This window comes from Sceloporus occidentalis, unplaced genomic scaffold, assembly GCF_023333645.1.
Source record: "Sceloporus occidentalis isolate IW3139 unplaced genomic scaffold, rSceOcc1.0.p SCAF_31, whole genome shotgun sequence".
Lineage (NCBI taxonomy): Eukaryota > Metazoa > Chordata > Lepidosauria > Squamata > Phrynosomatidae > Sceloporus > Sceloporus occidentalis.
The window spans coordinates 9,821,121-9,838,036 of record NW_028317011.1 but is presented as its reverse complement, the minus strand read 5'-3'; the positions used below and the strand labels follow the sequence as shown (position 1 = coordinate 9,838,036).

General features: G+C 36.9%; 1 protein-coding gene across 1 annotated transcript; it reads left to right on the top strand.

Annotated features, from left to right (window-relative positions):
- Window positions 1-229: 229 nt before the first annotated feature.
- On the top strand, window positions 230-2,405 carry LOC149298820 (protein FAM107B-like). The gene is made up of 3 exons (XM_089487108.1): window positions 230-357; window positions 680-830; window positions 2,301-2,405. The coding sequence occupies exons 1-3, from the start codon at window positions 230-232 to the stop codon at window positions 2,403-2,405; spliced, it is 384 nt and encodes a 127-aa protein (XP_089343234.1).
- Window positions 2,406-16,916: the final 14,511 nt, after the last annotated feature.

Sequence of the window (16,916 nt, the reverse complement as noted above, 5' to 3'; positions counted from 1 at the left end):
AGCAAGAAAAACTGATAAGTGGAAAAGGATTCCCCTAATAAAACCGTTCTCTGAAAAAGTGACTCATAGATGAAAGGTTGCATTCTGTGTACAATTTTTAATATTTTGTTTACAAAAAACCTTTTCATATTGATTGATGTGTTAATTAGACTTTGGATTGTTCTGTGTTTCAGGTAATTTGCCAGTTGATTCAGAGTATCTGGACCCATATCTGGGTATAAACAGCATCATGGCCGAGCCAGACTACATGGAGTCTGATAACCCAGAACTAATTAAACCTCATAAATTAATAAATCCAGTGAAAATATCAAGAAACCACCAAGATCTTCATCGTGAACTACTAATGAACCAGAAAAGGTATACTAATGGTGTAAAACAAACTAATGGCATTTTTTTAGAAACTCAGTATGTCTTTTAAGTGATCATTAATACCAAAACAGAATTATACATCTTTTTAGATATTTAAAAAAAATAATAATAAATAAAATACTTTTTATGGGATTAGACTGTTCCTTTTAAATCATGTGGTACATACTGTTATGTCCCTGACCTAAGTCAGAGTCCACATGTGGAAACTTATTTTAATGGTTTATGGTGGTGGCAGTTAAAGAGTGCTGAAAGCACATGGAAACTTGTTTTTTAATCCCAAATTGATAATAATACATTTTGCCCTTTCCAGAGGCCTTTCACCCCAAAACAAACCAGAATTACAGAAAGTGATGGAGAAGAGGAAACGGGATCAAGTTATTAAACAACAAAAAGAAGAAGCAGAACAGAAAAAAACTGAATTTGAAATAGAACTACAGAAGCGGCATCAGATGTTAGAAGAGGTACAAATAAAGCAATATGTTCTAGATCGAAGTGTAGTCTGTATGGTTAAGGTTGACAAAGAACATAATTCACCACACATAAAATACAATTTTCATTATGAAGTGTGCATAATTTAACCCAAGCCACGACATACAATGACATTCTACAATGCATTGTATGGGTTCCCCCCTCACATGTATACCTGAGACTGTGAGGAGACTTCCCTAGTTCTAAGTCTCCATTTCTGTTTTGTATAATAAACACTATGACTTTGCAAGGCACTACAAAGAAGTCAGGGTGATTTGTGATTATTGTTCAGCACCAGCTGACATAGCCAACTGTCTCTGTCATTTTAGCATGTGGGTCCCAACTGCTATGGTACTAGAATAAAGGCAATCCACTCTACTAAAGTTAGTAGTAGAAGGTACTAATTTCACAGTACGGCAGGACTTGTGTGCAGGGCCCACAGGTATCTCCTAGGCCCCTTCATTAGCCATTAGCACAGACCTCTCCACTAGCAATTCCTCCACTTTTTGTGCACTACGTATAGCTCACTTTGGCCAGCTGCCGTTTAGAAGGAATTATAGCAAACAAGAAAACCTTGTGGGGCAACCGCTCCAGGCGGCACTTTTGAAGGGGCCCAAGCCCCCTTTTTTTTTTTTTTTTTTTTAAAGCGAAAGAGAGAGAAAGGGGCGCCGAGTGGTTTTCGCTTACCAAGCTGTCAGTATCCGCTCTGCGCCCCTCTCTCTCTCCTCTGCGGCGGGTCTACCTGTTCGGTCTCGGTGCCGGCTTGTAATGCTGAGTGCCGGAAGATTCTCATTTCCGGCGCTCAGCATTACAAGCCGGCACCGAGACCGAATAGGGAGACTTGCTGCAGGACTGCTGAAAGGTAAGTACGTGGGGGGTAAGGGTAGATAATGGGGGGGGCAGGGATGGAGGGAGAGGAAGGGTAGATAAGGGGGGGGCGGCATTTTAAAATTCGCTCCAGGCGGCTTGTCTTGGGCCGGCCCTGGGAGCGCCCCAATATGAAAATATATTAAAAAGAGGAATATTGGTTCCAGTGAATACAAAACAAACAAGGGATTTGGGAGGGATTGGTATCTAAAATTTGGCTTGCAGTAAATTTGAAGTATCTACTATACATCTAATCAGCATAATATCAGCTCTTGGCTAATAGAAGAAGCACCTTTTGGGGGGGGGGGTATGTTAGAAGGCCTCTACTTTTATTCAACATAGGTATGTGGGATGTAGTTAATGCCATTTCTTCCTCCTGGGAATACAACAGAATGGCGATTGCAGTAGCAGTGACTTGTTGCCATCTGTGCTATTGTATGGAAGAATACATTGTTAATGCTTCAGAGAAAGCTGTTTAAAGTGCATTTATCCCTTAAATAAGGTTTTGTGGCATTTATTCAAAGTTGAATAATTAGCCAATGTGTTGAAACTATTGCTCATGGTGTTATGTACTTATGTTTTCAATGTCGTTGCAGTTGGAAATGGAGAAGAATAAGACTGAGGAACAAGAAAATAAACCAGAGTTTCTGAAGGTCAAAGGGAACCTCAAGAGAACGAACCAGGAAGCCAATAGTTCTTAGACATTCAATGAGATCCTGCGTAACTGTAGGGATTGATTTTTGTTGGTCTTCAAGCGCGATAGACGTTTATTGGAGGAATACTTTGCCAGAAAATTCCAAATTCAAACTTTTATCCAATACAGATGTGGAACACCTTGGACAAGTTGGATAAAACTATAGGATTAAATGAACTGGGTACAGAGCTGTCAGCTGACGAAGTGACCTTTTTAAAGCTGGATAGATAGGCTGCGTAGGAATCTTTATTGCAGCATGCGCTGGATCCAGCTTGATGCAAATGTTTTTTTTCTTTTTTTTTTCTTTTGCGTTACTGTTTTGTGGGATCACATGAAATATCCCATACAGTAATATACATTGATTATGGACAGATATCACCCACAGTATGTCCTGGTTTTATTTTTTTTCCTACTTGTTTATGACTTAGCCCTATGAATACTGTGGTTTTAACTAATCGAACAATAATTACAGGCATAAACATTAAAGCTCACTGTGATATTAAAATTGTTATTTAAACTGCGAGAATTGCAAAATAAGACACACTGCTGATACTCCAATCTGCTTAGCAACTACTGAAGGCGATTTTTTTTTTTTCCCTTTAAATGTAATTTGGATGCTTTTCTTTGGCGCAATCCTTTCTTAATGTCATTTTCAATTCTCCAACAATCTGATTTGCGAGGTTTTCACAATTGTTTCATGGGGACTCACGGCTTTATATTGATGACTGGAAAATGACATTGCCATCTTTTTTGTTTAATTTTAGCTCTTTTAACCAAAAAAAAGGTGGTGACTATTTTGGTGTAATATAGGATAGGTCAGTATCTACTGCACATTAAGTGAGGATCATGAGATTTGTGCGTGTCCCTAGGAAGTAGAAAATGACAGTCCTGGTAAATGTCTATGGCATCTTATTTTTTTTTTATCTCGATTCAATTAGGCTATCTGACGCGTTTTATTATTATCCAAAGCACGGTGGCGACCATATGCCAACACCGTTTTATTTGTACATTGCCTTTACCAGAAGCTAAATCTATGGAAAGCCTGCCTATGACAAATGTTACAGGGTTGCACTGGATGATAAAAACCCTGCCATATGCATATGACAAATTCCCCATAAATTAGTCTCTGATTCTTTCAGTAATGCACAAGGCAGCCAAGTTAATGCATAACACTGAATTCCATTGTGCGAGTCAGTATTGACTTAATGCTTTAATGTGTAACTTTTTAGGAAATTTGTTTTCATAATATGCTATCCGTTGTACGTTACTTAGCCATATTACAGGAAACCGTGTGGGGTATACTTGCTGTTAATAAAATGTTTATTAGAGGAGTAATTTTGTAATGAAGCTGGGCATTTTTAATATGGTTCTGGAGCTTCATGTGATTTTTTTGTTTGTTTTACAGTTTCTTTGTAAACTTGAATATAGCTAAATAAGAAAAAAATATCTGGAATATTACAAAAAATAGGCATCCAGTATCCACAACCCTTTCTTTGCAATCCATGTGCCATACATTTGTGAGTGAAGTGACAGATTTTTATTTTTTTTGTCATTTTTCAGTTGTTTGGGCCAAGTCGAAGTGTGCAATGCACTTCGCGCAGAGCTTACTAAAATATTCCCTTCAGATAACCATGATATGCGTTGAGAGTTAATTATATCAACCTACACTTTAGTTTCTGCACGAAATGTAGTTTCACAAGCTTGGGAGCTACAGGTTGGCTGCCCATATGTATTCTAATGCAGACAATGCCACATTTGTGTATCCAAACTACAATGCATGGAATTTGTGGCCAAAGATATACATTTTTTCCAGCAAGCTGTTTTAAGGGGTAGACAACCTATGACTGCATTTATATACCCCAAATTGTATGTATGTTTTTATACACAGCAAACCATGTGTGCAACAGGCAATCAATATATAGATTTGAGAGAATCAACAGGGGGTCAAAAGGGAAGGGAGTAACGTGGGCATTATTAAAAGAACAAAATCATATTGGTCTCTGACAGAGGAATCTTTTGCGAAATTATGCTATTGCTTACGTAAATCTGATTATACTGTCCTTAGCTGTTGGTGCAGAACATCTTGGTGTGCGTAAACATATAGGACTGTTTTCAGCTGTATGTTACTAAAGGGACTAAGAAATTGACCTCCTGTGTTTATTTTGTCCTGCAAGTACAGCTCTGTTTCCTAAACACAATGCTTGCCGCTAGAGTTTATGGTCTGTTTACTATCATAAGGCTTCTCAAGTGTCTTGGTAGCAAAATAAGTAAACTGCTCCCAACCATGTGTCAAACACATTTTCATATGCACACATGTACCTGACATTGACCTCCTAGCATTATAAAAACCTTCTTGCACTCACAAATATAAAACGAAAAATAATCATTTCTGTGTTTTTGAAATCGCAAGACGCAGATGAACAATTAGCTGTAAGTGGCTGAAAAATCTTTGTTTTGCGTCTCAGGGTAAAAATTCCATTTTTTTTTTTCCTGATTTGCTTAATAAAAATGTAATATCCTACCTTTTTGAAACGGTTTTCTTTTTTATTTTTAATATCCTTAGTATATGTTATATGTGGAACTGCTACAGGTCAATCTTCTTTTTGTTATTTGTAGGCATGAAGTGAATGTTCTATATTTTGTTTTTTTAAACTTGTTTGTATAGCTTTTACCTCCATAGAAATCTATTTTTCCATTGGCTTCTGAAAGCTTGTTCTTTACCACTTTAAATAAAGGGAGCTTATTTTGTTTTCCAATTTATGATGCAGTTTTTTTTATTCTTATATAATTGCTTTACACTGTTATGACGCTTGAGATTTGCAGTCTCAAATCTATGCCTAATAATAAATGCACATTGCAAGCTATGCAGTTTCTCTGAATATATTTTCTCATCATTTTACTGTTCCAAGGTTTAAAATTGTTTTCCTAGCAACTTGAACTATAGCAATAGAAAAAGAAAATTTGGCATAAATTGCCAATTATTTGTTTTTCTTTTGGTGAAGAGAATCAATTCATTCTTCCAAGTACAAAAATAACATTGTACTTGGAAAGGTGAGAATGACTTAGTCTAGGGCTTGGTCTGACATGTCAAGTGAGCTATTATGCTGCAGTATTTCTCCAAAGGTGCCAGTTGAAGAACTGCTGTTGATTTATAATATAACAAACCACTCAACTAACGGAGTATACCTGAAGTGTGCACTGAATGAGGTTTGGCATTTGCTTGAAAGTTGATGCCTGGGTTCAGTAAGCAAAATGGAATTTAAACTGTCAAATAAAATAAAAAAAATATTCACCCAACTGCATATAATAATGAGGATTCTCGGAGTCCCCTGCAGGAGAAAATAAAGATGAGTAGCCATCTCCAAGTTATCCACTGGTGGGGGAGGACAGCTCTTGAGTTTAATTGCACAATTACACATGCTTTAATCTTGCCTGCCCTTTGATGAACTGTTTTATTTCATATAGTTTCCTATAGTTATTAGACCCTCCATTCTAAACTTTTTTTTTTTTCTTGTATATTAAACTCTCGGTGCATCTTTTCAACCCTTAACAAGCAGAGTTCCTTATCTATTGCCTGAACTTCCAAATCCTGGCATTGGACTTCAGCTTCTGAAGCTTATCCCCTGTTCACATCCGAGATTTTGGCTCATGGCGTGTCTCTCTTGAAGATGAACTGCAATTACCATGATTCTTCGTAAAATAAATCCTAACGAAGTTGTATTTCCACAACCGCTTAAGAACTATTGGCTACCCTATTGAGAATATATTTGTTTTTGGACTCTATTTACACAACTCTTTACATGGCTTAAATCCACAATTCATTGAAATGGTTAACATATGCCAATTTTTGGAGGAAGAAAAAAAAAAAATCCAGGACAAATAAATTGTTTTTTTTTATGCAGTTTTGTGGAAAAGAAACTTTCCTGGCAAACATTTCAAAACATTTCCAGTAATCCTTTTGTAGATTGTCTCCAAATGACTAAGCACAGGAAAGAAACTCTAATACACAAAATATGTGCAGTTACAAACAAAGATAAGTGTGCTGAAATTTGATGATGCATAAAGGGTGTTGGGAAGTAGATGATAAAAACTTCTTAGGCATGGATAGATTAAACCTAATTGCGTGGGGACAGACTGTAACAAAACAAGACACACCAAATAGCAAGATTAGAGCCAGAAAGGGAAATAACACAAGGAAGATGTGCCAACGAACATGTGATACTGTATGACAATGATAACGTCACTGGCACTACATTCCTGGTTACAACAGGTCATTATTATTTTTATCAAAGATGATGCTTGACTTGGCAAAACAAAGCATATTCCACAATTGTATTCTGTAATATGCTTAACAAACAAGCTTTAGGATTTGTATACTTTATTTTTTCAGAAGGTTTAACCACATAAAAACACATTTCTGAGAAGGCTTTGGACATCTAAGGTAAAAGCTACTATATGTAAAGAAGGCTCCAGATTGTCCCACTACATTCTAAGGTGGCACTTTGAAATAAATTAAAAAAAACTTTTATACTGTACAGCTTTTCAGAAATCACAGAGGAAACAAACAGTATTGTAGTTTTTGTCCACTTATCTTCTAAACTGCCAGAGCTGCGGTGCCCAGGAGATATTAAGTAAAAGCCCCGTTAATGTGGTTCACCAATGCATTTTGCTAACATGCTCAATGATACACTATTCTTTCTCACCAAAAACACTGTGGAGAAAGGGTACAGTCAGGTGCCTAACACCGTCATTACCAAATGGCAATATGTGGAAATATAAGTAAAACGGACAAAAAGGGTGTAACCAAAGTCATAAACTGTAGCAAATGGCAGAAAGCCTGTAGGTTCACTAAAAAGTAAAGCACAACTGTAATAATAGTTTACCTCCTCTGTAACTGGAATTCTGAGAAACACATCATGAGTCTTCAACGCCTTACTGGAAGTACTGCAAATGGGGAACACTGGCATACAAATATAAACATCCATTCCTTTTGGTGTCCAGCCTATTTATGGGTCAATGTTTTTTGCTTTTTTTTTTTATACTTGTACTCTTGGCGTGTGGGTGTTTTCACTGAATTGAGTGCTGGCTGTATTCCCCGATTTGAGGGGAACTTGGCGTCAAGTTGCCTGCTCTCCAAGGTTGGGAACAATGAATGTAGGAAGGGCAATAAAGGTATGGAATTCATTGCCAAGGGAGGTGGTGTTATCAAATACATTAGATGTCTTTAAAAGGGATCTGGATATTTTATTAGAAAGGCATGACATACAGGGCTATAAATATAATTAATATTTTAGAGCTTCTTGAGCTAAGGAGAAATCCGATTGCCTTTTGGAGTCAAGAAATAATTTTATCTGCTGATGGCATAATTTGAAGTAGCTTAATTAGGTTTTCTTTTGCCTTCTTTTGGATCAAGAGAAGGAAGGTTAGGTAGAAGGGTTGAACTTGATGGACTTAGGGCTTTTCAACCTTCTGTACTATGTAACTATATATATAACTATGTAAGGGAGGAAACCTAGCCATGTGCAAATGCATCATTTCCCTGTAATATTAAAACCATAACATTGAACAGAATTTTTTATCCCAGATCTGTGGAAGTCTCTACCTCACTACATAAAATAATAGCACATGCCACTGGTGTTGATGCCTAAAGTATGCAGACTGTGTAATAAAACAAGTTACTGTTTACAAAGATTCCTGGCACTTAACATATTTACTTCCAGTGTTAAATCAACAGTTACTCTCCTTGCCTTCCGATGCCAGCAAGTAACTAAAAGTGTGCACAGGTTGTCTGCAAGTGACGCAGTGTGGTGGACTTGAAAAGTACATTTCTTGAAAGAATCATTTACTACATGACAGTAATGGTTTCTCATGCTATACAAGTTGTAATCCTGTTCCATTGATTTTGGTGCATAATAAAATGTTCTAATTCTATTCTGGTATTACATTCTCTGTGATGTTATGTAAAGGTGAATAATACACAGTTGCAATGCACAGTAAACTCAACCTTACAAGTAAAACAAAACATATTATATAACTTTATACTGGAACAAACATGTTTTATACTTTCCAATTGCCCCCATTTGGGCAGGAGTGTCTCTTTTTCTAAGAGCTCAGAACATTTGTTGGGTATGAATGTTTCACAGTGTTCTCCAGCCCTAAAAGTCACAAGGACAATGGGCGGTCCCTAAACCCATTGAAAACAATGCATTTTGAGCCCGTACATGTACGGGCTTTGTCATTAAGGGGTTAACTTTTGTAACTGCATTAGAAACATCATTTCTAGTATTGCTGATTCCTGAATACCGAAACCCTTCCCAAAAATAATACTTTAATTATCTCAAATATTGACGTGTGAGACACAAGCAGTCACTGATAGATTGTGATACTTGACCCTGGCCTCCAAAAGCAGGCTGGGCTCATATTGGGCCAAGGCTTGCCCTTTTTAGAGAACAAGAATCAGTTAGGGGTCAACCCCACACACACACCAAAACCCCTGTGCCTTTCAGCCCATGTGAATAAGTCATAATGTCTGTAGTGAATCAAATCAGACACCAGTGTTTAATGGAACGCGGCTTTTTTCTATCCCACAGCGACTTCATAAATTTTACAATATATGGAGACCTTGGTTGGCTCAGCATCCTGACTTTCTTTTTTGTTAGTAAAAGTTAAAATATAACATATATCTATATTAATTATTTAAAATCAGCTTAACTGTATGAATGAATTGTACAAATGGTATGGAGTATGGAGTGAATGAGGGAGATTGGTTATATATATTTTTTTATATATATATATATTTTTTTCTTCTTCTTCTTTCTCTCTCTAAGTTGTTGGTATGCAAGTATGTTAATGTTTTGTGGGGTCTTAGGCTAGGTAGTTTGTAGTAATCCTAGTCTAATTTTGATTATATCATATGTATTTTAATAGATGCATCAATATGTATGTGAATTTACATGTTGTTTCATGTTATTGTAAGCATATCTATATTGTTTTTGTTGATGTGATGTTATATACTGAATAATATTTTTTTTAAAAAAAACAAATAAAAAAGTCATAATGTCTAATAAATAGCCTCTGTTGAGCCCCATCTTATAGCCACCGCCCCCCCCTTCTGGCCATTAAACATTTTGGTAATACACACTTGCAATGCAAACTTTATGGTGCACCACAGCTCATAAAATGCATATCCAATTGACATAAAATCTCAGGTATAATACACAAATGTATAATGTATATAAGGGGCGGAGTGTCAACAAAAAGGCGGCCCTGGCACTTAAAGGCCAGTGGCTGCCTGATGGTGTAACTGTGATTGACTAGTGGATATGCGCGGCTGCACGCTTCATTTTATGTTGGCCACACCATGGCTGTTGTACAGCAACCCACCAGTCCAGGTCTGGACTCCAGGCATTACACATTTACATTTAAGACTTCCTCCCAGCTTACTTGTAGTCCCAGGAGGAGGATTTTCCCTGGTGGTCCGGTAAGCTGGTGATAAGTCTTGTCTCCTGCTCTCTCAGTCTGATGACTTAGTCTGAGCACCAGGAAATCACATCATATACTAGTGGGCAGACTCTGTTACTCAGTTACTGTGTAGTGCCGAGGAAACACTGATGGAGAGGGCTTTGCTGGTGGCCATGCATACCAGCAGTTAAATGTACTTTATTTATTTCCCATATTAAGTAATAACTTTGAAAAGGGGATAAAATGCACTTATTATATCTGTTATTACGGTATTTGTTAGTATTGTTATGTATGGTTTTATATAATGTCTTATTTCCCCATTGTACAGCATTGTGGAACATGTTGGCACAACAAGCAGAGCATCATATAAAAATCTGGACTTACACAAAAAAAAATCGGTTTGGACCCTATTCAAATGATATTAGAATCTAGAATTCTTTGAATGACCAGCAAAAAAAAAATAAAAATTCATCATTGAATTAGAGTATAGATTTATAAATCACGTATATACTGGTGTGTGGCTATTTACAAGCATTTCTTCTAATACCAGAGAACATGCTCTTCTATGATCCTGTTTGTAATTACCCTACACACCACTAAGCAGTTCTGCTTATCTTGAGGTTAATACATTTGGTTAAAAACCTTACAAACAAGCATCTTCCTATCTATACAGCTGTCTCATTTTTTTTAGAATAACTAGAATCCATCACAATGAAAATTGATTAAATGTCAGTGAAATTAGGAAGCCTCTTACATATAATATTAATAATAAACAATTATGTCAACTTTGTGTTAGGTATTATTTTGCTTAATCATAAACCTAATAAATAGAAGTGTAATACTGCCATCTTGTGGTAAGAAAGTATTTTACTATATGGGATGATAAATATAATTGTACCATATTAGCCACAGAAAGAAAATGAGCAAATTCGGTAAAGATAACACAAATTTGATACTGAAGGGTGTATTTTATGCATTATGGTTTGTACTAAATGCCATCTGTTGATTATTTTATAATGAAGTTTCACTAGCTTTAGATAATGGATCTCCTTTTTAACCTGTAGCAGAGAGTTACACCATCCATTAACCTCAACATTTCCCCATATTTGTTTGCCAGTGTAATCAGAGCCTACAATATTTATATTTTTTCCATCTGGGTAATGTCATAACATTGAGAAGTTAATATAGACTTTGGAGTAATATAAAAAATGTCATAGAAATAAGTACAATACGTATCCCCCTTTTCTGAAATTACATCCTCTATTTATCCAACCTTTCATATTCCAAGATTATTAATGAAGAGCAGATAGATATTTGATGAAACCATATAAGCTTTTTTTTTTTTTTTTTTTAAAGAACATTCATTTTTTAGCAGATTCTCCATATTACTCAACATATCTCTCTGGGTTTTCTGATCTATCCATAATATTAAGGCTACATCTATATCTGCCATCATAAGTAATTCAGTTTTATACCATAATTCCATGTTCATAGCACTAACCTGCCAGTTATGAATATATGAAAGCATACAAGCGTCAAAATATTTAAGCACATCTGGAATTCATACTTTTCATAAATTGGGTCCTACTTAATCTCTCTCTCTATTCACCCCAAATATAGTTGAGAATTAACCTCTGTAAATCACTTAACCTGCCTGAAGTTATAAACAAGGCCAAATTCTAAAAAGATACATTGACTCAAGAAGGAACATATGATTTAATAATGTGTATGTGGCCCAGTCACATTACCATAGCTCCACAATTCTAGTTGGTCTAGTTGTTGTGGGGTAGATTCTATTTTCCTTATTTAATTTGAAGAACTTTATTAGGCCTCATTAAATAAAAAGATATTCTGTCACCATTTTTATCAAATGGCCCATGCTTCTTTATTAGTTGCTTTGTCACAATCGTTAATCCTATGTTCCTTTGTGAAAAAATCCAATCTTGAGTATGACAAATTAGGTTTAGAAAGTGTAATCACACTCTGATGGATGTAAAATCCTCCACATGTTAGAAAACTCAAAACGAGAAATTGTTTGTTGAAATAATCTGATTATCTCTTATTGCACACACATATATATATATATATATATATATATATATATATATACAATTTATCCATCAGCGTCTAATATAAAGTTCACTTCCTATCGGTAGTTCTGTCTGAGCAACGTCTTCTATACTTTTAAATAGCCTATTTATAAAGTATCATTTATATGATACGTCTTTAAATAACAACAAGGCTACTTAATGCTTTTTATTTCTCCATTGTTAAGTATATCAATACAGGGAAATTATTATTTTTAACTGTACCACAGTTTCCTCCTTCTTGGCCTGTATATCTTTCAATGGGAACACATTGCCTGCTTCAGTAAGCAAAAACAGCTATCACAGGAAGATTACTTCAGTGGGGCTAGTGAGACCAAGCAAATAAAATAAAGTAATAATTTAACAAAGTTAAAGGGCAGTGTCTGAGGGCCCCTGAGAAGTGCTTAGGCCATTGACTCTTGCCCCTTTTACCATGAGCTAAAATAAAAGGAGCTCCCATTTAATTCCATTAAATAACTCCAATAACCTTGTTGAAGTGTTAGTGTTGCCTGGAAAAGATAACATTCCAGTAACTAATGGATTATCGTCTTCCCAAGGCCACTGCACATTTAGTTGAACCACCTTCATCATTTGCATATTTGTGACACCTTCTAAAATGAAAAACAGATTTTTAACTGTAAACAGATTATGCTAATTTATAAGCTTTTCTTTAATACTGTGACAATCTGCTCTCTTTCCATATTCTTGCTGTATAAGCATTTCATATTGCACTGTTTTTTTTATCAGCTTTGCAGGAAAGAGGGATTACAATGAATCGCATTCAATGTGCTAAAATGTATGTCAGAACAGCATAGGTCGATGCATTGAAAGCCATGTTCTGCTTTAGAAAGGTCATCTTATTGAATTATATATATTACTAGAGTTTGTGTTTAGATAACATGAAGTTACATTTCATTTATAGAGCACCAGCAGATTCTGCTGCCGTTTTACAACAGTGAGAGTCAAAATGAACATTAAAGATTTTTATTGAGCATTTAAATTAAGTATACATAGGGGAAAGTCAGATAGAATAAGGTAAGGCAAGGATAAAATACTGCATACATGAGCAAGAAGAAATAATAGTGGTCGACGAGGGAAGCAACTCATAGGCAGAGTGAAGAGAGCAGTTGAGATAGTATTTTGAGATAAGAGAAGATACATAGGTGGTGTAGTGTTGTTAATGGCTCTGGCATAGTGGGGAAGCAAATAAGGTATGATGGGGTAAGAAATCTGGCAGGGTTATTCAGAACCAACTGGGGAAATGAAAGACAGGAGGTCCTCCTCTCCCACCTTACCCATCCCATCTGCCTCCACCAAAAACACAGGCAGGGAATTCATGTAAATGTTCAACCAGCTGCCATACACCCTCTGTAGAGATTGTATTGCAATCCTACCCTCAGCCCCAGTAAGACATTACAGTACATGTACATTCCTGAAAGATTGCTCTAAAGTAAAAGTATATTATTCACTTATTTATAGTGTGAACGCTTGAATTGCAACAAATAGATCCTGTTAATTTGTGGCAAAAATGGGGTACAATACATGACAAATATAGAAATTCTTTGTAGAAACAATAAAACGTAGATAAAACAATACAAAGTATACACAGTGCTATACAGTGGATTACTATGGTTATTTTTTTCATAATTTTGTGTCACTCCATACCTTTGAAATAACTAAAACTAGTATCATTTATATTTCCAATGTGATATAATGACAAAAGACCCTCAAATAATTCCATTTTATTTGAAATTTGTATCCTCCCTTTGTTTCCTGTTAAGCGTGTAATAGTGTTTGTTCGGACAGACTGATAACAGTCACTTCATAGACAATCCCTGCAGTTCCGCTGTTATACAGCAATGAAAGCAGCTTTCCCTGGAGGTGCCTTTTATTTAGCAATTCATATTTAAGTTCTTGCAGAAAATTGGTCTCCTAGGGGCACATTTTAAAGCTCTGCATGATGCATGGACCTTCAAACCCCACTGTAAAATAAGATGTGTATGTCAAATTTCAGGAATTGCTTTGAAAACAAAAGACCCTGTCTTATTTAGTACATATAAAACGGAACCATAATTTTAGGTATATGTGAAACATCTTGACTTCTGAATAATAAGTGAAATGAGAAGAAATGCACAATGTCAAGAAGGAAATTAGCATTACATGAGTAGTTGCTGGAGCAGGTGGTGTTTGTTTTGAGCGTAGCCCTCTGAGATTTACCTTGGTAGTGTTATAATGTTTCCTGTCTCTGGTGGTATTACACTATGGGGACCACACTTCTATGTTTGCAAAATTGGAGACGAACCGGGATCAGCTCAGTGATCCCTCAAAATCCTGACCATGGGTAAATTCAACCAGGCATGGTAATTAATGAGGACAGAGCTGACGCATTTTGCATTTCCAGTTGCAAACCATATCAAGAACAGACATCCTCTATATATATAAAATGTTTTGGGTTTGGAAACCAATATACTAACCACATAAACAAAAATAATCTTCATCTGTTTGTGTGTCTAATATACTATATGACCAAAAGTGTGTGCATATCTCTCCTAATTATTGAGTTTAGGTGTTTCATACACACTCACTGCCAACAGGTGTACAAAATGATGCACATAGGCATGTCATCTCCATAGAAAAACATTTGCAGGGTCGTACTGAAGAGCTTATATGCTTTAAATCATACGATGCCTTTCCACAAGTCTGAAATTTCTGCCCGGCTAGATCTGCCCCAGTCCGCTGTTGCTTTTATTGTGAAGTGGATGCATCTAGGAGTAACAACAGATAAGCCATAAGCGGTAGACCATGGACACTTACAGAGTTTTCTGCTGAGTGCTGAGGCACTTAACGTGTAAAAATAGCCTGACTTCTGTAGCGTCACTCACTACAGAGTTCCGAACTGCCTCCGGAAGCAGCATCAACACAAGCACTGTGCGTCATAAAATGGGTTTCCATGGCTGAGCAGCTGCAAAAAAAGCTGAAGATTACTATGTGCAATGCCAAGTGTTGGTTGGAGCAATGATATTGTGTTCTCTGGAATGATGGAGCTTCACTTGAAGTTTGATGGATGAATCTGGGTTTGACAGATGCCAGAAGAATGCTACCTACTGGCATGCATTGTGCCTACTGTAATGTTTGGTGGAGGAGGGGTAATGGTATGTGGCTGTTTTTCAGAGTTTGGGCTAGGGCCCTTAGTTTCAGTGAAGGGTAATGTTAATGCTACAGCATTTAAAGACATTTTAGACAATTGTATGTTTCCAACATTGTGGCACCAGTTTGGGGATGGCTCTTTCCTGTTTCAGTATGACTGTGCCCCAGTGCACAAAGCAAAATCCATAAAGACATAGTTGGATTGGAGGAACTTGACTGGCCCAAACAGAGCCCTGACCTCAACCCCATCAAACACCTATGGGATGAATAGGAACTCCAATTGAGATCTAGGCCTTCTAGTCCAACATCAGTGTCTGATCTTAAAAAGCTCTTTTGGCAAAGCCTTTCCAGAAGAGTGAAGGTTATTGTAGCTGAAAAGGGAGAGGGCATCTCCATATTAATGAAATAGTGATACAAAACTTAGGGAGACATTATTCTCTGGCTGACTTCCCATCCCCCTGAAAAAAAAATTAATGACAATGGAAAAGCCTTGTTTGAAAGGTTCTCCAACAAACCATGATATACCTCTTAAGAGTCCTGGTTTTCAGTGCTTTTCTGTGTAGCAGCCCCTCTGTTCTGCTATTGTGAGCAGTGGGGATCATGGGCCAGTCGGAGAAATCTTCTAATCCCCCGTGACCAGCAGAGACAGCGGTAAAATCTATGAAGCACTGACCTGTTACCTGAAGGTACCACAAGGTGGCTCTTGGGGTAAGGTGTGCAGAAGGCCTCCGCTGTTTTTCAGTCTCAGGCTGCTCACCTCACCCCCAAAACACAGGTGTTCCAATTAGGACAACAGAAGTGTTAGAGGGGTATGCAATGGCAGCAAGTTGCTTCCTAGTATTACCGTATTTGCTCGATTATAACCCTCGTCTTATAATCGGGTCGTCTTATAATCAGACCTCAAATAGAGGTCTGACTATGAGACTAAGATCCAGATCCCCCGCAGCGCTGCAGGGGACCTGGATCCTCCTTTCTGGTAACCTCCGCTGCTGGTGCTTCTCACTCCCTGGTATGTAGTCGGGGCAGCGGGTAGACGTCTACCCGATTCATGTAGGGAACTTCTGCTGCATCCAGAAGGAGGTGCCGTTAGCTTTAGGGGTTGTCTGCGTCGATCGCGCAGACCTTCCCTGGCTGTCAGAGAGGAGAGTTTCCCGCAGCGCTGCGGGGAATTCTCTCTGACAGCAGGAGGGTGTATGTTATTTAAGACCTAAGAAGTGACTTTGTGGCCCTTAGCTAAAAGGTGTTTGTTACCATTAGTATATACTGTAAATGTATAGGTATATCATTACAGCAGCTTCTACCTTCGGAAAATGCTTTTTTCTCCTTTTTTGATGTATTAAAGTACTCACAGACTTAAATACAAACATATATATATATATATATATATATATATATATATATTTATATACATACAGTATATAAAAAATATTTAAAACTGGACAACAGAAATGCAATACTAAACATCCCACAAAAGCTATTACGCTAATGACTTTAAAAGTATAATTTATACATAAACAGTTCCTGTATGTCTGCAATAGAAGAAATGTGCTTAAACCGCCTCATTAAACCGTGAACCATGCACACTGCATCATATGCTAATTTAGGGCCCAATTACACAAGAGCAAAAGCTGATTTCGGAGAAAAAATCTTTGAAATAATAGTCAAGTTATTTTTCTGATTCCAACATTTTACTTGCATTTGCAACATTACAACTAGAGTCAAAAGATTACCCTAAAAAAAAGTGCAGGGATTCAGGCATCTGTCTTTCTCTCCATCAATCCATGCATTTATCAAGCTTCGATGTTTGAATTTGCATGCACTAA

What these genes read in the sequence shown, in the direction of transcription:
- LOC149298820 (XM_089487108.1), top strand. Translation starts at nt 230, where the DNA reads ATGGCCGAGCCAGACTACATGGAGTCTGATAACCCAGAACTAATTAAA. An exon ending in CTACTAATGAACCAGAAAAG is followed by an intron (nt 358 to 679) that starts GTATACTAATGG and finishes TGCCCTTTCCAG; the next exon opens with AGGCCTTTCACCCCAAAACA. An exon ending in GGCATCAGATGTTAGAAGAG is followed by an intron (nt 831 to 2,300) that starts GTACAAATAAAG and finishes ATGTCGTTGCAG; the next exon opens with TTGGAAATGGAGAAGAATAA.